This window comes from Acipenser ruthenus, chromosome 4, assembly GCF_902713425.1.
Source record: "Acipenser ruthenus chromosome 4, fAciRut3.2 maternal haplotype, whole genome shotgun sequence".
NCBI classification, from domain to species: Eukaryota; Metazoa; Chordata; class Actinopteri; order Acipenseriformes; family Acipenseridae; genus Acipenser; species Acipenser ruthenus.
The window spans coordinates 2,195,028-2,217,670 of NC_081192.1; the positions used below are offsets into that span (position 1 = coordinate 2,195,028).

Consider the following 22,643-nt stretch of genomic DNA (forward strand, 5'->3'; position numbering starts at 1 on the left):
ACACAAAATAAATAATGCTGCTGCATTTTACACATTGGTGTACAATGCGAATAAAAGATTATTTTAAAATTGAAACTAAATGATTTTAGCTCAGTTTTTTATTATTGTTATTATTATTAGTCTGGCAGCCTAGACAATTAACACAAAATAGATCATGGAGCTGCACTGACAAGTTATGATACTTACAGGAGGACAGTCAATTCTCGTTAATACGAATTTCAAGGGATCAGCAACAAACTTTACATTATACCACTAAATCATATTATCATTAGTAGCCTATAAGTCAAATGTATACTGTCTGTTTTTATTGAAGTTAGTCAGGGGTGCAATGCTAAATTGTGCACAATTACAAACCACCTGCACACTAATAGAATAGGTGTGTTTCCCATTCTTATATAGATGCTCAGAATGAGCACAACTGACAATGCACGACAAAAAGCAGATTGGGAAATGCTAGCAACAATTGTAGCTGTTTAAACCATGCTTTCAAAAGTTCTTAACATATTGATGTGATTGTAAGTGTCGCAATTGGGAACTGCTTTCCTACATCTCATTATAATATTTGAGAACCCTCATTTGCACTATCTCCGCTCCCTTTTGTGAATTTATGCAGGGACACCCAGAATTACATGTTAATCTATGCTTGAACCGCAAACAGAAACTGCTGCCGCAAAGCATTCCCTAAAAAGTCACCAATAGCATTGCGCTTGTTTGGTACATTTCACCCAAGACATTCGCCTCGTTTGCTACTGGTTTGCGACTATTGTGACAGGCACAACACTTTAGTACACCTGCCCCTAAATCTTAAAGATCTTTAAAAGTGATTTTTGCTGATGGATGTTTAGACTTGACCCCAGCTAGCATCCACGCACACCTAGTTGTCGTCCAGGTTTATGATTACTAGGTTAACATTTATCTCAAAATATACTTTCATGGGCTTAATGACAGATATTTTCCTTTATTAATTTTTGATGTGCTGAGGCATCTTTATCAAATCAAATAACAGCACAGAAGGGAAACTCAACGTGCACTGCTGCTCTGTTGAAATTCCAACAATAATATAATAACTACTTCAGGTGTGATTCATACTGATTCGCTTTGAGAAACACCTTTTAACTGCTGAAAGCGGTATTTTAAAACTTAAAATATCTGATGCACAGATTTGAACAACATGTTTACACATTTTTCTAATCTTTCTTTTTTCAGGCTGAGCGACATTGCTACAGTTCCCATGATAAGCAGTCGGACTCTTGGCCTTCACTTCCACCCACGACGAGGCCTGCACCACCATGTTCCTGTCATGTTTGACTACTTCCACCTCTCAGTCATATCCGTCACCATACATGCTTCGCTGGTTGCCTTACACCAACCATTAATCAGGTAGTGTACAAGATAAAAAGAAGCATAGTTCATGGCCTGAATACAGCAAATCACAAAAAACAATTAACTTCTACAATAAAATCGAAACTCTAGTTTGTTATCAGTACATTAAATCAACATTAGTAAACAATAAACTTAACCTTTTGATTACCATGCAGGTAGAATGTTGGTGCTCCTCCCGTGCCACAGTGAAAATGGCAATTGCACTTACAATCTTTGTGCCTTACAAACACATAACAATACATTGTTGCTGTAATCTAAGAGAAAACACTTTGGTACAGTGATAAAATATACATTTCGGATAGGGTATAAAAACCTGGTGGCAGCTGGAGAGTTTATTTTATTTTAAATGTCTCATCTCAATTTTACACACACCAGGAAAACCTTATTAAGTTGGCACAGCCAACATGTTTTCAAGAAGGACCTCATTTCTAAAAAAATATTACTGAACCCCCCCCCCCTCTGATTAGGCATTGCAGTTTCTTATGCACCCTGTATTTTAAACTTCCCAACATGACTGAAACTGCGTCCCTCCAATACTAGAAAGAGGCAGTGGGCATATTCATAAAAGAGGATGCTATTATCCGGGCATTAAAAAAAAAAAATACTGAGCAGTATTTAACATGCGATTTATAAAATGACTGCCTGGGTATTTTACCAGCCAGTAATGGGATTAGATGTGATTTACCGTCACGGATTGTTACCGAGAGATTTTATCTAACCAATTGTCAGGGGTGTACCAATGAGCCGTGTTCCCTACTTAAGACGTCAGTGGCATACCCCGTCTGTTTACACCGTCACGTTATTATTATTATTATTTATTTCTTAGCAGACGCCCTTATCCAGGGCGACTTACAATTGTTACAAGATATCACATTATACATTATTTCACATTATACAGATATCACATTATTTTTACATACAGTTACCCATTTATACAGTTGGGTTTTTACTGGAGCAATCTAGGTAAAGTACCTTGCTCAAGGGTACAACAGCAGTGTCCCCCACTGGGGATTGAACCCACAACCCTCCGGTCAAGAGTCCAGAGCCCTAACCACTACTCCACACTGCTGCCATGGTTATGGGATGTCTGGAGATAGGCAGGTTGTCCGAAATATCGAGATGTCAGTTTTAAAAGTTATAATAATTGCACACCCACCCACTGTGTGCGAGTGAGAGGTTTGGGTAGGTGCAGTATATGCTTTTTTAATTAAAAAAAACTATATGATTTGTATGGACATCATTTACATATTTTGTTTAACATCATGTAATCAAAGAAACTACAACATTATACCGCGAAACTCTCCCGGAAGCCATAATAGTAGTACTATAGTAGAAATGTCACATTTTTCATATTTGGAAAAATAAAAAGCGGTATGTAATTCCATATGTTAACGTAACATTATTCAGGAGGTTTCATTCGACTTTATGAAGCAAAATTAGTTCATTCTAAAATGTTTGGCTATAGCTGTAAATAGTAAACACACGTACATGTTGGGGGGTGTAATAAAATAGAATTTACTTTAAAATTACTTGAGCTGCCTCTATCGGTAGATGGAATGCTATGAAAACTATGTAAAGCTAAGTAGCCTACTAGCTTTCTGTGCGCGGCAGTGATGAATATACTGTAGGAACAAAAAATAGTGATTTTTTTTTTACCTGCAAAACTCGCCAACATCAGAATCCTAATCATGCATCGAGTTAAAACGCATTAATATGGAGAAAGCCTGGTTTCTAGCAGTTCAACTCTTCAGTACATGTTGGTTCTCCAAAAAGGTGAATAATTGTGCTCCTGTTAAACTGATACCTGCTACGAATCACATCATCAGAATAATACAGAGCAAGTCGCAGCTTAAATCTGCAGGGTCTTCTCACTCTTCTGGATCATGTTCCAAGATTATCTCCCTCCTCTTGACGTACGTCCACACAAGCACACCGAAGCCTTCCATTTTCTTAGTGCAACGAATAGAAAATGTGATTTATGTTTTCCAACCAGTAAGTAGCCTATTCTGATCAGACAAGTTAACATTGCAATTTAATGTATGCGTTACAAATAACGAAATATTTAAATTACGTAATTATTGGATAATTAAACACAGACTTTTTTATTATTATTGGCTTAAGTACATGTTCCTAAATGCAGAAATTATACTAGGAAGTTATACCGTTAATACACATCTCATTCTCCGTCTGGTCTGAGGCACGTGTTAATTATGATGCCGGTAAGGGTCAATTAACAGCACAACACAGATTTATGAATCAGACGAATAATATGCTTCACCCCGGGGTGGTGTGCCTCATCTGGGAGAGGTTCATGAGAGTGATGTTTTTTGATGGTAAATGGTGTTTATGCATCACTCAATGAAATACTGTCATGTTAAACACTGTTATTGGCACAATAAAGGAGACGGTAAGTTTTATGAATATTGGCCCAGTGTGTTTAAACAAACTTGTTGTTTTGTACTAGTATGTTACGAAATCTTACACACTGTTGGCACATAAGGAGAGAGAATGAGAATCAGCAGCTAAGACAGTGTCCCTGTTCTCTAGAACAGAGTTGTTATGTTACCTACAGGGAGAATACCTGCAATAGCACTTTCAATAGGGTGTAAGGCTCCCATGGGCCACCAACTGGAGACCTGTCTATAAGGTGTTTCAATTGTTCTTGAGGGATACATGACCATTCCTCAATGATTAACACCCCTTATTCCTTCAGGGAGCTCTTCACAGAAGCCCATAGATGTATAACCTCTGAGGCAGTTGTTTCCTGGCAGTCCTGCATACAGGAACACCTGCCAGTCAAGCAAAACCACCGTTAGTTACGGTGTAATAAAATATTTGTTTGTAAGCTTTTAATATGATTGTTATCTGAAAGCCTATTAAAAAAACACCAGTAAGGAAAAATACACTGGCCTAAGAAGTATTAAAATGAATTAGAGAGTGGAGAGGTTAAGAAATCTCTGAGCACAGTAGATTTTTGTGCCACCTTGCAAATACAGTAGGACAGTATCTGTCACTACATGAGGGCATTGTTCTCCTGCTGCCACTGCAGAATTCCCTTACTACATGACATTGATTTTAAAATGCGGAGGGAATATGATGCATCTACAGTTCAATGCATTAGAAGGTTGTTATTGCTTGAAGAGAATCATTGTTGCCTCTGTCTATCTCTTCCCACAGTTTCACTCGTTCAGGAAAGGGCTCATTGCTGGGGAAAGGTTCTGTCGAAAATGGAGCAGATCAGACCACCATGTCTTTAGAGAACCTAATGTTTGGGGCTGGATACTGCAAACCTGTTATAACAGAGGTAAGCCTTAGCATACATGGAGGCCTGTCATTGATGCCACACATTTAACTGCCTTTATGAATTACTTCGAAAAGACGACAAATGTCACATTTTGTAAACTGTGCTGTTATTAGTTGGTATGCTTCCTTCTTCCTTTTTGTGCCTTTCATTTCTAACTGAGGTAATGTGGGAGGTGTAAAATCAATAACACACCACAGCTTTAACATAGATTCGTAATCAGGCATCCCGCGTGCCTCAGCATGATAACAGGCCTTGCAGCAAACCTGGATGATAATTATAGAACTGTACTTTTATTAGTTATGTAGCCCCTTGAAAATAACAGAGCAGTACCAAGCCAACCTCGGGAAGTCATTTTGGTAAGATAATAAATGATCTGCACTGGGGTTACCGAACACTTTTTTCCCCCTGGATACCACTTCAGTAATAATGGATGTTATCTGAGGCACATCTCGTAAGTTATTCCATTCAAACAAAATATGAGGTTGGTGTTACATTCATGTACAGCTTTTAGAAATGTATAAAGTTTTTAAAGTATAAAATTAAAATTAGGCTAATTGTTTTAGTAATTGTTAGACTATTTTTATTCTGGTACAATGTATTTTGAGTATTGTAGTGGCTGTTGATAAGCTGTGCAAGAGTGTTGTTCTGTGTCCTTGAAATATGCTATAATTAGAATTACAAATTAAATAAGTTTGCTTGTGCATACTTAGATCTGGCGAGTACATTCATGACACACTCATGGTCGTAGAAAAATAGTTTATAGTTTATAGGACATTCCTTCCTGTGCCCCACTAGGATTACTGCAGGGTAACTACAACAAGTTGTGGCTGTGGCTTTCTGTTGGTTGCCCTTGCAAGGTTAGGCCTGTGTACTGTAAGTAGAGTAATAATTACCTCAGTATGGGCTCTGCTGGTTACATTTTCTACGCTTTATCTGAATAGCATGAGGAAACTAGTTAGACAATGTAGTCTATTTTAATGATTTCAAGAGATCTGCCACACAATTTGTAAACCTGATTTTACGTGAACCTCATTTGACTGTATTTGTATTATGTATACTGTAGTTAATAAGTGGGTCTATAAATCACTAACAAGCAGAAAAAAATAGCTGGATTAAAATAAAGACTGTAAAACCTAAAAAAATAAAAATGTATGCACATATTTAAAAGGTTTTCTCCAAACGAAATCTGAGTTGTGAAAACCATGTTTGGGAGTTTCCTGCTGACCGGACATTGTCTTTGCACACAACTGCATGAGCAGTTAAGCAAAAGAAGTGTGATGTTTTAAAGGGCCCGGATCACATCCATGAAGCAGCCTGTTAATGACCCTGTAAGCAAGTGTTACAGAGTACTGGCTCCTTCCACATCCTTCAAAAAAGCACCACATCTGGAATAACCCCATTGGGCACTTGTATCTTGGTGATTTGCTTTGTATATATACTGTAGGTATATTGATTTCATTTTTAACTTTCACAGTGCCAGCCGTGATCTGTTTTTTTTTAACACATGTACACCTAATTTAGTTTCATTCACCTTATTTGCATATGAATTTTCGTTACTTACCAATAATGTATGATTTAGGTAAAAACCTAGCCAGTCTGGTAGTAGTAAAACAAAGATTTAAAAATCACATTACTATTCTCGTACTCAGAAACTAATGATGTGTAGGGCTAGCACCAGAAGTGTTATAGTTGCATTTCAGGCCCTGATTTTCATACAGAAAGTGACCAGACAGAACGTTAATGTATATTTAATGATACAAAAAATAATAATAAAGTGCAGTGTATCATTTTGATTATTATTGTGCAAGATTTATTATTATTTATTAATAATATTAATTATTTGATGGGGACGGTGCTTGTTCTACAGTACGTGGTAAAGTATGATGAGATCAGTTAAGCATGATGAGATCAATCATATAAGACAACACATTATTTCTTTCCCCCTAGTTATTTGGGGATTGTAGGTGTTTTTTGTGATGGAGAGGTATAAGTAATATAAAACGGAAGACACTCAAGCACTTCATTATATTGTGTGCTGTACTTCTAGTTTCAATAACGTTGAGGCACTATTGTATTGTAGGTGGAAGATGCATATATAGTTTATAAGGCGTTTGCTGTCGGGTCATGTTACGGCACTGACTTGTAGATTTGTGTTAGTGGGCCGGGTTTATTTTTATATATATACAGTGCCTTGCGAAAGTATTCGGCCCCCTTGAACTTTGCGACCTTTTGCCACATTTCAGGCTTCAAACATAAAGATATGAAACTGTAATTTTTTGTGAAGAATCAACAACAAGTGGGACACAATCATGAAGTGGAACGAAATTTATTGGATATTTCAAACTTTTTTAACAAATAAAAAACTGAAAAATTGGGCGTGCAAAATTATTCAGCCCCTTTACTTTCAGTGCAGCAAACTCTCTCCAGAAGTTCAGTGAGGATCTCTGAATGATCCAATGTTGACCTAAATGACTAATGATGATAAATAGAATCCACCTGTGTGTAATCAAGTCTCCGTATAAATGCACCTGCACTGTGATAGTCTCAGAGGTCCGTTTAAAGCGCAGAGAGCATCATGAAGAACAAGGAACACACCAGGCAGGTCCGAGATACTGTTGTGGAGAAGTTTAAAGCCGGATTTGGATACAAAAAGATTTCCCAAGCTTTAAACATCCCAAGGAGCACTGTGCAAGCGATAATATTGAAATGGAAGGAGTATCAGACCACTGCAAATCTACCAAGACCTGGCCGTCCCTCTAAACTTTCAGCTCATACAAGGAGAAGACTGATCAGAGATGCAGCCAAGAGGCCCATGATCACTCTGGATGAACTGCAGAGATCTACAGCTGAGGTGGGAGACTCTGTCCATAGGACAACAATCAGTCGTATACTGCACAAATCTGGCCTTTATGGAAGAGTGGCAAGAAGAAAGCCATTTCTTAAAGATATCCATAAAAAGTGTCGTTTACAGTTTGCCACAAGCCACCTGGGAGACACACCAAACATGTGGAAGAAGGTGCTCTGGTCAGATGAAACCAAAATCGAACTTTTTGGCAACAATGCAAAACGTTATGTTTGGCGTAAAAGCAACACAGCTCATCACCCTGAACACACCATCCCCACTGTCAAACATGGTGGTGGCAGCATCATGGTTTGGGCCTGCTTTTCTTCAGCAGGGACAGGGAAGATGGTTAAAATTGATGGGAAGATGGATGGAGCCAAATACAGGACCATTCTGGAAGAAAACCTGATGGAGTCTGCAAAAGACCTGAGACTGGGACGGAGATTTGTCTTCCAACAAGACAATGATCCAAAACATAAAGCAAAATCTACAATGGAATGGTTCACAAATAAACATATCCAGGTGTTAGAATGGCCAAGTCAAAGTCCAGACCTGAATCCAATCGAGAATCTGTGGAAAGAACTGAAAACTGCTGTTCACAAATGCTCTCCATCCAACCTCACTGAGCTCGAGCTGTTTTGCAAGGAGGAATGGGCAAAAATTTCAGTCTCTCGATGTGCAAAACTGATAGAGACATACCCCAAGCGACTTACAGCTGTAATCGCAGCAAAAGGTGGCGCTACAAAGTATTAACTTAAGGGGACTGAATAATTTTGCACGCCCAATTTTTCAGTTTTTTATTTGTTAAAAAAGTTTGAAATATCCAATAAATTTCGTTCCACTTCATGATTGTGTCCCACTTGTTGTTGATTCTTCACAAAAAATTACAGTTTCATATCTTTATGTTTGAAGCCTGAAATGTAGCAAAAGGTCGCAAAGTTCAAGGGGGCCAAATACTTTCGCAAGGCACTGTATATATATATATATATATATATATATATATATATATATATATATATATATATATATTTTAAATACAGTTGTTAAAATGTACAGTAGTTGTTTTTGTTTTCTGTTTTGATTAAGTGAATTACTTCCTGGCTTGACTGTGTCAGGCAACCTTGCTTTCTTCAGCTTTGTTATGTATTTACTGTCCTGTCTTTCTGGCAGCTTATTGCTCAGTGAGGCATTCCACATTGAAATAAAACTAAATGACAGTGGTTACGTTTGTAAGTGAATGATGTCCTTCAGTGAGTATTTGTAAACTCACAGAGGATATGCCATGGCCCAACTGAAAATATGTATATATATATACAGGATATGCCATGGCCCAACTGAAAATATGTATATATAGAGGATATGCCATGGCCCAACTGAATATATATATATATAGAGGATATGCCATGGCCTAACTGAAAATATGTCAAACACATTGTCCAGTGGGTTATGGGCAGTCATATTTTGATGTACCCAGATAACATATAAGACTGTCATGCAAACAAGGCCAATGCAGCAAAGGTAAGCCCAACTACGCCCCCTCTTTCTCTCTCTGGGAAGAAGATTAGATGCCAACAGCTACAGACACCTGCAGCTTGCAGCATTTTAATATCTGGGTTAATTACATGTCAACAGAGCTATATGCAGGGATGTGATTTTAATTATTCTGACTAGAGACACTCAAATCAATGACTAATATGTTCAGGGTATTGTGTATTAAAAAATATTTAGTGGGATGTTAAATGGCTTTTCAGAGAAGCGGATTCAGTGCATCTTAGACGTGAATGGTAAAATATGCCAGTCTTCCATTTCTCCACCCAACACTGTGCGTTAGATAGTTGCAAAGCTAAACAATCATATACGGATTTGCAGAAGTTAAAAACGCTTTAGCGGTGTGATAGTAATGATTTATCTTAGCTCTCTACATTCTTTATTTAATAAATCAAGACTGACAGACCTTTGCCAAGATTGCATAGACAGCGCTGCATCAATTTGCATTGTCCCAGAACCCCTTATAAATCATTGTTAATACATTTTAATTAACTGACATTTTGTAATGCAATATTAAAAAAGAAAAAATAGCCGAAAGGTTTTCTGTTCTTTTTTAATACTGTGTTTTAACAGGATTTTTCATGTGCTCCCTATTACCTTTATGGGAGGATTTGAGCTTAAATATATGTTAATTCAGACGCTATAAACTCTAATGAGAGTGTTCTTGTCCCATCTTCCGGGTTTTTATACCAGCCTCCCGTGGGGGGATCTCATAATTGGTCTGTTTAACTGTGGGGGCCCCTTTTGATCACAGTAATGAGTCTGGGTTTGTCTTGTTCTACATGTAGGTGACATTTTGTTCAACAACTGTCATGCTGCTTCCTCCATTTTTATTTATTTTTTTTACCTGGAACTGCCACGTTTCTACTGCTTTGCAGTTTAACCATTACACAGCTTAATATGTGACTGAACCAGATTTTTGTGCTAAGCAAGTAGAAAGCAGCTCTGTATTGTGTAGAAACTGCATGCGTTATTGACTCTTTAATATTACATACTGTTTAAACATACACATGATGGATGGTTACAATTCAAAGGTACAATGTATAATTGATCAAGACGTGAGTTATTTCAAATGCTAACATCTTCTGAATATAACCAAATAAAATTGGGGTTTTGCACCCTCAAATCACTTTGCGGGTATCCTTACATCACCCAGTATCGATTCTAGCACACACATTTCTCATTAGTCAGTGATTGCATATACTTTGATAGTGATAATGAATCAAAAATTTAAATTTACCCAGTGAAGTGCATTTCGAATGTGACGCAGTAACTGATTCCAGAATTCAGGAGCTCTGTGCAGAAAAGATGTCTGGCCTATCTTTGTTCATAAGAACATAAAAAAGGTTACAAACGAGAAGCCATTCAGCCCATCTTGCTCGTTTGGTCGTTAGTAGCTTATTGATCCCAGAATCTCATCAAGCATCTTCGTGAAGGATCCCAGGGTGTCAGCTTCAACAACAGTACTGGGAAGTTGGTTCCAGACTCCCACAAATTCTCTGTGTAAAAAAGTGCCTCCTATTTTCTGTTCTGAATGCCCCTTTACCTAATCTCCATTTGTGACCCCTCTTTTTTCAGGTCGAAAAAGTCCCCTGCGTCGACATTGTCAATACCTTCTACAATTTTGAATGCTTGAATCAGGTCGCCTGGTCGTCTTCTTTGTTGAATAGACTCAATTATTTTAGCCTGTCTGCATATGACATGCCTTTTAAACCAGGAATAATTCTGGTCACTCTTCTTTGCACTCTTTCTAGAGCAGCAATATCCTTTTTGTAGCGAGGTGATCAGAACTGAACACAATATTCTAGATGAGGTCTTACAAATGCATTGTAACATTTTAACATTACTTAAATTCAACACTTTTCACTGTATATCAGAGCATTTTGCTGGCCTTTTGTATAGCTTCCCCACATTGTCTAGATGAAGACATTTCTAAGTCAACATAAACTCCTAGATCTTTTTCATAGATTCCTTCTTCAATTTCAGTATCTCCCATATGGTGTTTATAATGGACATTTTTATTGCCTATGTGCAATATCTTACACTTTTCTGTATTACATGTCATTTGCCATGTGTCTGTCCAGTTCTGAAAGCTGTCTAGATCATTTTGAATGACCTTTGCTGCTGCAACAGTGTTTGCAGTATTGTCTGCAAATTTAACATGTTTAGATTATACCAGAATCTAAGTCATTAATGTAGATTTGGAATAGCAGAGGACCTAGTACTGATCCCTGTGGTACTCCACTGGTTACCTAGCTCCATTTGTAGGTTTCTCCTCTAATCAGTATTTTCTGTTTTCTACATGTTAACCACTCCCTAATCCATGTGCATGCATTTCCTTTTAATTCCTACTGATTTCAGTTTGAGAATTAATCTTTTATGCGGGACTTTGTCAAAAGCTTTCTGGAAATCTAAATAAACCATATCATATGCTTTGCAATTATCCATTGTCGATGTTGCATCCTCAAAAAAAAAAAAAGGTTAGTTAGACACAATCTCCCTTTCCTAAAACCATGCTGACTGTCTCCCAGGATACTGTCACCATATAGAGGAGCTTTCAGTTTACAGTGTTCCTTCAAATATAACAGTCATTAGCTTTACTTGCTAACATGAATTGTAAGAATCTTGGACCATAACCATGTCTACATTTGTGAAGGAGGCAAAATGAAAAACAAAACTCTTTTAAACTGCCGCACAAGGATCCCAAAGTGCTTAATTGTTAAAAACCATTAAATTAAAACAATTATAATACAGAATTTGATCAAAACAGAAATTAAAAATGAGATACAAATGTGGTTTTAATTGTAAAAAAAATAGTTTGTAGAAATGGAACAATTAAAATAGTAATGTAATAACATTAGAATTAAAAAAAGACAAAAAGAAAATGCAGTTTTGATTGTAAAATAGGAAAGCTAGTTTGTAAAAATGCATTTTAAACCTTGGCTTTAAAAACAGTAAGAGTCCCAGCTGCCTTGACAGAAGAAGGCAGTGCATTCTAGAATTCAGGAGCTTTACAAGAAAGGGCCCTTCCTCCCGTATTAATTTTAATCACCCTGGAATAACCAGCAGCCCGGCATCCTGTGAAGCCTCAGAATACTGTACAGCAGTTGAACAATTAGCTCCCTGAATTTTAATTGCACACTCCACAGTCTTTGTAGTTAAAGGCAGATTAGCCTCTAAAAGAATGGCAAGATGATCAGAAATAGTAAGATCAATAGTTAATACATTTTGAGAAACTAAACCTTATAAAATTACTAAATCTAAAGTAAAGCCATGATTATGCGTAGGATCTTTAACATGCTGGACATAATCTAGTGAATCCTGTAGCCTGAAAAATTCAGAAGAGGAAGAGTCAGGTTCAGTGTCAACATGAATGTTAAAATCTCCCAATATAGGAATCCTATCGTAATTGAATGACAATATATATAAGAGATCACCAAATTTGGTCAAAAATAGCAAGTTTGACTTAGGTGGATGATATTTATAGTATTCCTTTGAATTTAAAATGGGACAGAGTTTCTGTTGAGCGTGAGATTGTACACTGGTCTTGTGCCCTCTACCGATAACTAAGGAAATTGGAACAATGTAACCACTCCAATGAGATATTATAGCAAAAGTAATGCGGTTTAAGATGATATGAGATTATATTTTGTATATAAATAATTTATATACTGTATAGAATTTAAAACAGCAGGAGGCATACAAAAAACATATTAGGTACCAGAGATGCAGTTTTTATTTTGTCCATCTTTTTTGCCAATGAGCCATCCACAGTCATGTTCCAGCTCCTGGTTCAGCAGTGTACAGCTATTTATTTTTACACACCTTGTCCAAGATCCAACTGTCAGCTCCAATAGCAAAGACCACTTATCTTAAGACAGTCTGGGCAAGATATGGATGCAGTATCCTTTCTTATAATGAGTCTTCTATTTTATGTTAACCTATTTAGTGTGGTTCGGGGACGGGAGCTAGGCTCCTTCCTGTCCTCCTATCACCAATCAAATCTAATTCTTATTTAAACCATTAGTCACACTTTATACTGCCGTCTTGTGTTTTTCGTTTTGGTTGTGAACCTAAGCGGATTACAAGACCCCTAGCAATTAAAATAATTAAGAAAATTAAGTATGGAGTACTTACCACACAACTCTTCCTCTGATTCAGAGGTTTTTAAAGATCACATCTTCTCCGTATCAGAGCATTCTCTGACAGCTTCAACCCAGAGCCCACCATTATTCTCTATCAGGCGCCTCCGTAACATCCAAACAGGTGCCTCCCGAGCAGGACAGCATATCACTACCCACCGTCCAAGGAGTCAGTCCCCGTCGATCCAAGGATGCACCTCCAGAGCGACTGTACTTTAAGAACTGGACTCTCAACAAACTCATAAAGATCATCCTCAAAAACGGCAGTGAGACCCCAGCAGGGAGCAATCGGGAATATCTTTTCATTTTATATTGTAATTCCATCTCGGCAGAACCAATTCTTCTACACAAGAAAACTCCCCAGCCATGCTCGACTGTTCAGCGGCCCAGATCAGACAGCAGACACACTGTCTGAGAGCAAGCTAACCCAACAGCCAGCACATCAGGCCAGCAGGCAGCCGCTCCAGTCAGCAAAACTCAACAAGAACATTCTCAGATTTTTAACAAAATAAAAGCCTTCATGCAACCATTCACAGATACCTTATCCTCAGTCAATGCCCAACATGGAGCAAGAAAAGCAAGGTTCCGCATTTACAGTATTTTCCTCCATTCCTACACCAGCTACACTCACTTTCGGTGTGATACCAACCTCGGTCCAGGGAAGGACATAAAGCTGGTTTCACTGTTAATGGCTACATCTGAGTTTCTGGACCATAGAGTAGTGGATTGTGGAGATCTATCAGTCACGCCAAAATCCAGAGACCCCAGATTACTGAAGAATCTAACCCTGGTGGAATTCATCCTAGCCTTCGCCATATACAGAGATTTGCTATGTTTTGTATACCAGAACCACAGGCAAGAACTGGATTCTTATGAATTCTACATCGTGGAGCTGTCTGTTAGGTATGGAGGGACCGTGTTTTTCGACTACCACAAATCTTTTTCAGCAAAAGCAGCAGCTGTTTTGGCATCAGATAATCATATCATCGACTGGGCTCAACCTGATTTAGATCTGTTCAGCAGGATTTTCAGGGGTCTCAGAGCTAACACATGCTGGGTCTGTGCTTCCACCAGCCACTCAACCTCTCTCTGCCCGAAAGCTGCTATTGCATCAACTTCTTCCAGATCAGCAGTCTGCATCACTCCTCCCTGCTTTTCAAACAGAATCTCGATCCCTAACTCCATCCATTCTTCAGCCCCACCTGAGCAATCCACAAGGGAAGATAAATCAGATATGCAGGAGGAAGACAACTCTGTAATAATTTCAATTCTGGTATATTCTCTTTCAGGCAGTGCAAAAACATCCACATGTGCAGTTTCTGCAGGGATGTTCATTCCAAAGCCTTCTGCCCAGTAGCTCCAAAGTGACTTTCTTCAACGCTTAAAGTTTCCACTCCTAAAAATATACCCATTTTAAAACATAAACTTCTGAATGACCTTTGTCAACTATTTAATCGATGGACTAGAGAATGGTTTTTCAACCTGACTCAGTCAAATCCCTCCCTCCTCCTTCCAAAGCAAAAACCTCCATTCTGCTATTCAGGAACCCAGTACAGTTTCTTATCCAAATAGAGATTAAAAAAGGATTTATGGCCGGCCCGTTTCCTATCTATAGGATTAACCCTTTTGGCATTGCCACTCAGAAAATGTCAGGAAAAAAGCGTCTTATCATAGACTTATCAGCACCACGGGAATCAAGCACCAGTAGCATCAACTCTCATTCCTCACGATCAATTTTCTCTACAATACATTACCATCTCAGTTGCAATTCATTCAATTAAATAGCAGGTCGTGGATCCTGGGTAGCAAAAACAGATAGCAAACGCATTTAAAGTAATGCCGATCCATCCTTCTCTTCCTCACCTGTTTGGGATGTGCTGTGAAGAAACATTTTATTTTTCTACACAGTTCATTTTTGATACTCTTTCAGAAGCTTTATGCTGGATACTTCTCAATTCATTCCATATTCCATTTTTGCTCCACCTACTCAATGATTTTCTCTTGTTCTCTCCTCCCTCAGATCCGCCACCAGAAGCGATCACCAATCTTGAAAGTTTATTTTCAAAGGAAAAAACAATTGCCCCCCTTCATTCACTGGAATTTCTAGGAACCATACTGGACACAGAAAAGTTTGAAGCTAGCCTTCCCGTATCTAAACTCGGCCACATTCGTTCCCTTATTCAGAACTTTCACATCAGTAAAACTATCAGGAAATGCGCACTGCTCTCTTTGCTGGACCATTTTCATTTATATCTCGATTACTTGCTCTTTAATCGACAGCAAAAAACTTGGACTCCTACATTAATATTTCATCAGAAGCTAGAAAAGACATTAAAATGTGGTCTGCTCTCATACAGCAGTGGAACGGCCTGTCTATATTCTATGATGATTTCATTTCAGCACCTCACGACCTGTCTTTATTTACAGATGCTTCATGTAAGGGATACAGAGGTCTTTTAAACAATCAATGATTTTCTAGTGCATGGCCACAAGAAACCGAAAACCTATCACCACATTTAAAATCCACAGCTCTTATCGAAATTTATCCAATAGTCACGGCAGCACACCTATGGGGTCATCTTTGGTCAAAGAAATCAATACTATTCTTTTGTGATAACAAATCTAGAGTTCATATTAGCAGTAAAGTCCTTATTATGCAACTACTGCGGCGGCTAATATGGATTTCAGTATCAATTAATTTTCTAATCTAAGCGCGCCATCTAATCTTTCTCGTTTACAGATTTCCAGATTCCACAGTCTGGTTCCTGCAGCCCTGCCAACTCCAGCATTGACCCGCCAGTTCAATCAGCTGATCTTCAACTGAACCCAACTATCAGCAGACTACCCAGTACAGCACAAGAGTGCATGGCTGCAGCTCTTGCCCCTTCTACCAGATCCTCTTATTCGACCGGCTGGACCACCAATTTGACTTTCTGCTCCCAAAACAGGATTAATCCGACCCCATTCAACCAGGACTGGATTATGGCTTTTATAGTGCACGCAAAGGACTCTTTATATCTTGCACAAGCTACAATCAAATCCTTTCTGTCAGGAATTCAATACCAATTTTTCTTGATTTCTATTGCCCCCCCAACTCCTTCCTGCATTTTTTGTTTTTTTAAAAATGCTCAGAATATGCAGTTCCTTCTGTTGCCAGCTTTCCTATGCTGGGTATTTGCTGCAGCGATCTCACGCTCATCTTAGATTCCCACTTCATACACTTCCTGCGCATTTCCAAAATTGACTCTCCTCTATGCCCATATGCTTCAATGCAGAAATATATCGCAGAACGCAAACCTATTTCAAATTCTGACCCCCTCTTCATTGATTCAAGTCGGACTGTTATATCCAAATATTGGTTCACATCTCATCTGTCGACATTGGTTTCCAGAGCAGGACTTTCCCCGCAGTGCTATACTCCTCATTCATTCAGAATCAGGGCAGCCACATCAGCAGCAAGAGCAAAGATTAACCAACATCTAATTAAAATATGGGGCACTGGACCTCATCAACAGTTGAATCATACATACGTTCTTCCCTATCTGAGATATCTTCTGCACAACATTCTATTGCTAGTATGTCCAGAGTGGGTGCGACCCTTCCGCCAGGACCACCACCAAAGGTTTTCCCCCTAAAAAGAAAGGGTTTTTTTTTCCTTTCCACTGAGCGGAGGGTCTTCACATAGTTAGTAGGGAGCCAGTTACTAACCTTCTTTGTTGTGTTAAGAGTTTTCTTTCTTTCTTTCGTTGTATCTGCATTGGCGGTTCTTTTGTTTGTCTGCACTTGTAGGAATCTTTAGCGGGGAGCCAGGGGTCCATCCTTTTGGGGGTTTAGTGAGTCGCACTTCCCCGACCTTTGTGCAAGCTACGCTTCCTTTACCTACTGTGGGATGTTCTCTCAGTGAGTCAGAGGGGACCCCCGGCCAAACCCAACCTTTAGCATCTCATCCGCTATCGCTCCCCTCGCAAGCTGAGGATCTAAGCTTATTCTAGCTAACCTCGCAGAAGGAGCTCTCTCTTCATAACTCGAGTCAATCTTCTTGTTTCAGGCTCTCTGGGGGTGCATCTCTGCCCTAGCTTTGCAAGTCTATAATTCACCTCATTGAGGGCAGCTCTCAATGAGCCAGAGTTCCACTTTCTTTCTTCCTTTCAGGTTCCCAAGCCTCTATTTATGTGCATGAGATCTCCCCTGTGTGTCTGGACCCCCCTTCTTTATGTTTTGTGTGCAGGGGATCTCCCCTGTGTGTCTCTTCCCCCCAAGCGGCGAGGACCCCCTTCTATATGTCGGACCTTAGTAAACAGTGCGCCATCTCTCATATGTTTTCAATCTCTACCAACTATATGTCGCTGAGAGTGCCGAGCACCCAGCCCCTGGAATGAGATGCATCACAACGCAGCCCTCTCATAATCTGCAGCGGTGACCTCACCACGACTCGGACCTCGTCCTGCCGAGGGCTTGGTCCCAACGGTGGGTGGCTGTCCGAGAATCAGACGACATCTCTACAGGTATCCTGGCTCCCGCCCCGTGAACTTGCTGTGTGACTGCAGTGTAACCCTAATAGTGACAAATGTTATCGGTTTGACTCCATATCCTCCAAGCCTGTCCCGTCTGGAAAAGCCTTGGGTAACACTCAGTAACACTCTTAAACTATTTTGTATTAAGGTTACAGCAAAAGATCTGAGATACGCTGCCACGTAGGCTGGCTATTGATTTTACAGTTGTGGAGACAAGCTGAGATGAGAGAGAATGCCACTAGTTTGGCGTTTGATCTCTGTTTAATAGTTCAAAGTTACTGTACATAATACTGTAAAGCCATAAATATTTGCGACCAAAATATTTGGCGAATCACACCCATAAAACCTATTTTGCTCCAGAAATGTTAACTACCTGTTGCAATATACGAAGTATGTATTGTTAGTGGAATTTGCGTTTTGTTTTTTTCATACGTGAAAAACGCATAATAAAAGGCTCATAAACATTTATAGCTTTCAAGTATCTGACGTGTTTAGGTTGCCTTTAGGATCGGGAATCAGTGACACATATACAGTATGCTGAATGTACATTTTTGTCACGTGTTTTTTTTTTTTGTGTGTGCTGAGCAGCAGCGTTTTTTGTTGTTATAAAATAACCTATTACTTTTGATCAAAAGACTTTTCTCCAATGCTTCATGCATGTCGCCCACAGTTCCTCTGTTCAAGACAGCCCAGTCTGCATGTTACTAATTGGGCATGTGGAGGAGCTTCGGAACTCTGCCTTGTTAAGGGACTATAATTATAAAGAAAAACGAAAAGGCTGTTAGGTTTTGTAATCAGGCTGGTCAATTACTGCTGAACACCATGTTCTGTGTAAATGCATTTTCACCTGTCCCTCCAGTGTATGTGAAGATTTGTATTTATATTACATCCATCAGTGTTTAAATAGGGATGGAAATACACAGTACATTCATAATTGCATATGACAGTACTGTACCTGCTCTTAACAAACGCTTTCCTCAACCGCTATATATATATATATATCTATATATCTATATATATAGATATATATCAGTGTTATTTAATTGATGGCCCTCGAGAGCTTTCTGGCTAGCCATTTTGGGTTTTTTTTTTTTTTTTTAACATGAAATCTGCCATGATTGACACAACATGATTAACAACACATCCAATCACAATTGGAGTAAGAGCAGCACACACACACACACACATTTTGGCTGTTTTGATGACACTGTCTATGTGAGACTGCAGTGTGCACTGTCTATAATATGTGAGGCTTGCAATGTGTTAATTTAGCTTTGGCTAAATGTATATTGTAATAATAGTAAAATCACTTTAATTTATGGGGTTTTAATGTGAAACAACAAAATGGTCTTTTAAATTGTCCAAGTCTTTACTACCTTAAATGTAGAATGCTAAAACGAGAGCGCAACATTTTAAATAGTCTTTATTAATGTTTATACAATTACGAATAGTGATTGTAATTAAGTGGATCCTGCATTTATTCTTTTTTTAAGTTATAGATTAATCACTACCATGCAGTTATCAAACATACAAATTAAATAACAGAAAGAATAACCTACCTTACCTGATATTTAGATCCCCAAGTCCATCCTCCTGTTGTTCATTGCAAACTTGTCGAGTACTTACAGGTCTCACTTTAAAGCATGATTCACACGGGACTCAAAACCAGGTGTCCTCAGAGCTGGTTAAAAGCAGAGGACGTCTAGTAACCTCCCAGATGTGGATTAGTTTTCATCAAGGAAAGTCAGTAAATTCAAAAACCAAACCTATTGTGTCCCCAACAGGTAAATCTTTGATAACATCTTTTTAATTCAAGACATTTTGGCTGCTTCCAAGCTCTTTGGATTCTCTGCTGGTCTGAATTCTTTGGACCAGGAGAAAGCCTTTGACCGAGTGGACCACCAGTACTTGTGGCAGGTGCTGGGAACACTTGGATTGAACCCTGGTTTGTTAGCCCAGATTCAGGTCCTCTATTGTAACATACTCTGCTGAGTACACCTTTCCCTGTCCAGAGAGGCATTAGACAAGGTTGCCCCCTCTCAGGTTTATTATTTTCCCTGTCCTTAGAGCCTATAATGTGCAAACTAAGGCAGATTTTAACAGGGCACACAATACCCCATTGCAATGGGCCCCCTATTAAAGTGTCGGCCTATGCTGATGACATTGCAGTTCTCGTGAAAAAAGATCTAAATGAACTGTGCCAGATCTGCTTTGAAAAAATCTCTTCAGCGAGAATTAACAGGGCAAAGTGCAGTGCAATTATGATAGGGGATGGGCAGGAGTTTAGTCCTCCAGCCGTACCACCGGGGTACAGTGGAACAAAGGGGGTTTTAAGTACTGGGGGTGGGGGCTCATCCACATCGCCAGTCACACTGCTGCTTTTCATTTACAGGCCCTGAAAAAACTCCTGTATTGCCCCGAGTGCTCCCCTGGAGAGAGCTAGCCTGGCTTTCCTTCACCAGGCTGGTGGCCTGGGTCTGGACAGAAGCTTGCTTTTAATGGACACAAGCAAGATGAACATTTCTGGCTTACCAGAGTACTATAGGGGTGTACTAAGGGCATGGAAAAATCTCAGAGGCAGAGCAAAGGAAACGAACAATGGACTTTTATTGGGTTCTAGAGGAACCCATTGTTTTTAATTCTGCTTTTAGAAAAGGGCTCTGTAACTCTCCCATTTTTTCTGGTACCCTGATCAAAGCGGACATTTTAAAAACTGAGGCATGTCTTGGACTTACAAAATCACACCTGGATGAGCCCGGAAAGTGGCTGCAGCACTGGCTTTATGCTCTGTAAGGGTGGCCAGCCTCCTGCTCTCACAGCTCCGCACTACACTACCCAGAGAACACCAGGACATTCTGAATCACTGCTTCACTGCGAGGCTCCTTTCCCATCCCTACTTATCCCTCCAGCTGACCCCCTGGATAGTGAGCAGGAAGGTGCCTGCGCTGACTAGAGGCTTCATTGACCTCCCTCAGCACAGTGTGGAGGGGAAGCTCCTATACCAGGTGTGCTTAAGTCCGGCCCAAACAACAGCTGCAGAGCCTCCCTGACACACACTGGAGAGACCGGTTAGAAGTGCTGGGTACAGCCGGGGGGTGATCGGGCCAGCCTGGAGGGCACTGTACAAACCCCCTCTACCTAAAAGGTCAGGAGACCTGCAGTGGAGACTCCTGTGCATCATTTATGCAGTAAACTTATCTCTGCGTAATAGATACAAGGGTCACTGATAAATGCCCCTTTTGCAGAGAGAGAGAGTCTGTGTTCCACTGTTACATGTCTTGCAAGAGATTGTCCCCCTCTTTGCACTAATAAAGTCCTTGTTGTAGGGTCTTGGGATAGACTTTTTTCAGAGACTGTTTGTGTTTGGTGTACCATACACCAAATGCAGGAGAAATCTATGCCAACTAGCAAACTTTTTATATTGGGACAAGCTAAATTAGCAATTTTAAAAAGCAGGAAACACAAGGTGGATGGGTGGATCTATCTATCTATCTATATACAGTGGTTTGCATAAGTATTCACCCCCCTGCACAGCTTTCACATTTTGTTGGCACCTGAGCGTACTTTACGACGCTTTCAAATTAGACTTTACATGTAGAATCTACTCCACATTGATAAAGTTAAAAAATGCATATAGAATATAAATAATTAAGATTTATAGAGAAAAACAGATTAATCTCAGTTGCATAAGTATTCAACCACTTTGCTACTGCAGCCCTAAATCAGCTCAGGTGCAAATGATTTGTTTGAAAGGTCACAAAATTAGTGAAATGGTTTCAGACTGTGTGTACTCAAAGTGGTTTACCTTGTAGATAATTTCCCTCAGGTATGTAAAGACTTTCAAGCTGCAAGGCACAGAGCAGGAGAAGGGTGCAAGAAAATTTCTAAGGCGCTGATTATCCCTCTCAGCACAGTGAAGTCCATCATTAAGAAGTGGAAGATGCATCATACCACCCAGACACTACCCAGATCAGGTGGCCCTCCCAAGCTGAGCAGCCGGGCAAGCAGGAAACTGGTTCGGGATGTCACTCTGAAACCAACAATGACCTTGAGAGATCTGCAAAGTTCTGTGTCTGAGATGGGAGTCAGTGTTCACACATCAACAATAAACCGGTCCCTACACAAAGCTGGCTTGTATGGACGGGTGGCAAGAAAGAAGCCATTACTCAAAAAGCCTCATCTTAAAGCACGTATGTAGTTTGCAAAAAAGCATGTAGATGATACTGCAGATACATGGATAAAGGTTTTGTGGTAAGAGAAGACAAAAATTGAACTTTTCAGTCTAAATTCCAAACATTACATCTGGTGCAAGCCCAACACTGCACATCACCCAGTCAACACCATCCCAAATGTCAAGCAAGGTGGTGGCAGCATCATGTTATGGGGGTGCTTCTCTTCAGCAGGGACTGGGAAGCTTGTCAGGATAGAGGGGAGAATGGATGGTGCAAAGTACAGGCAAACCTGTTTGAGTCAGCAGGACAATGACCCGAAGCACAAAGCCAAAGCCACACTGGAGTGGTTGAACAAGAAGAGAATTAATGTTCTTGAGTGGCCCAGTCAAAGTCCTGACTTGAATCCAATCAAATTTATGGCGAGACTTGAAGATTGCAGACCATCGACGATCCCCAACAAACTTGTCAGAACTTGAGCAATTTTCCTGTGAAAAATGGACGAAAAATATCACCATCCTACTGTGCAAAGGTAGTAGAGACCCATTCAAAGAGACTCATAGCAGTAATTGCTGCAAAAGGTTCTTCTACCAAGTACTGACTTAAGGGGCTGAATACTTAAGGGGCAACCAGTAAATTTCATTTTGTAAATTTTCTTTGCAAGTTTTGCTGACATTTAACCTCCTCCTCATATAACAGTGTTCAGTATGTAACGATCACTCTGCACAACTGAGAAGCAGT

General features: G+C 39.6%; 1 protein-coding gene across 1 annotated transcript in view; it reads left to right on the forward strand.

Moving 5' to 3' along the window:
- Positions 1 to 22,643, forward strand: part of LOC117400757 (protein FAM135B-like) — a 107,830-nt gene that overhangs the window by 57,511 nt on the left and 27,676 nt on the right. Inside the window, exons 6-7 of the mRNA XM_059021291.1 lie at positions 1,207 to 1,380; positions 4,561 to 4,687. Of these exons, the coding sequence (XP_058877274.1) occupies positions 1,207 to 1,380; positions 4,561 to 4,687 (301 nt within the window). The remainder of the gene's footprint in view (positions 1 to 1,206; positions 1,381 to 4,560; positions 4,688 to 22,643) is intronic.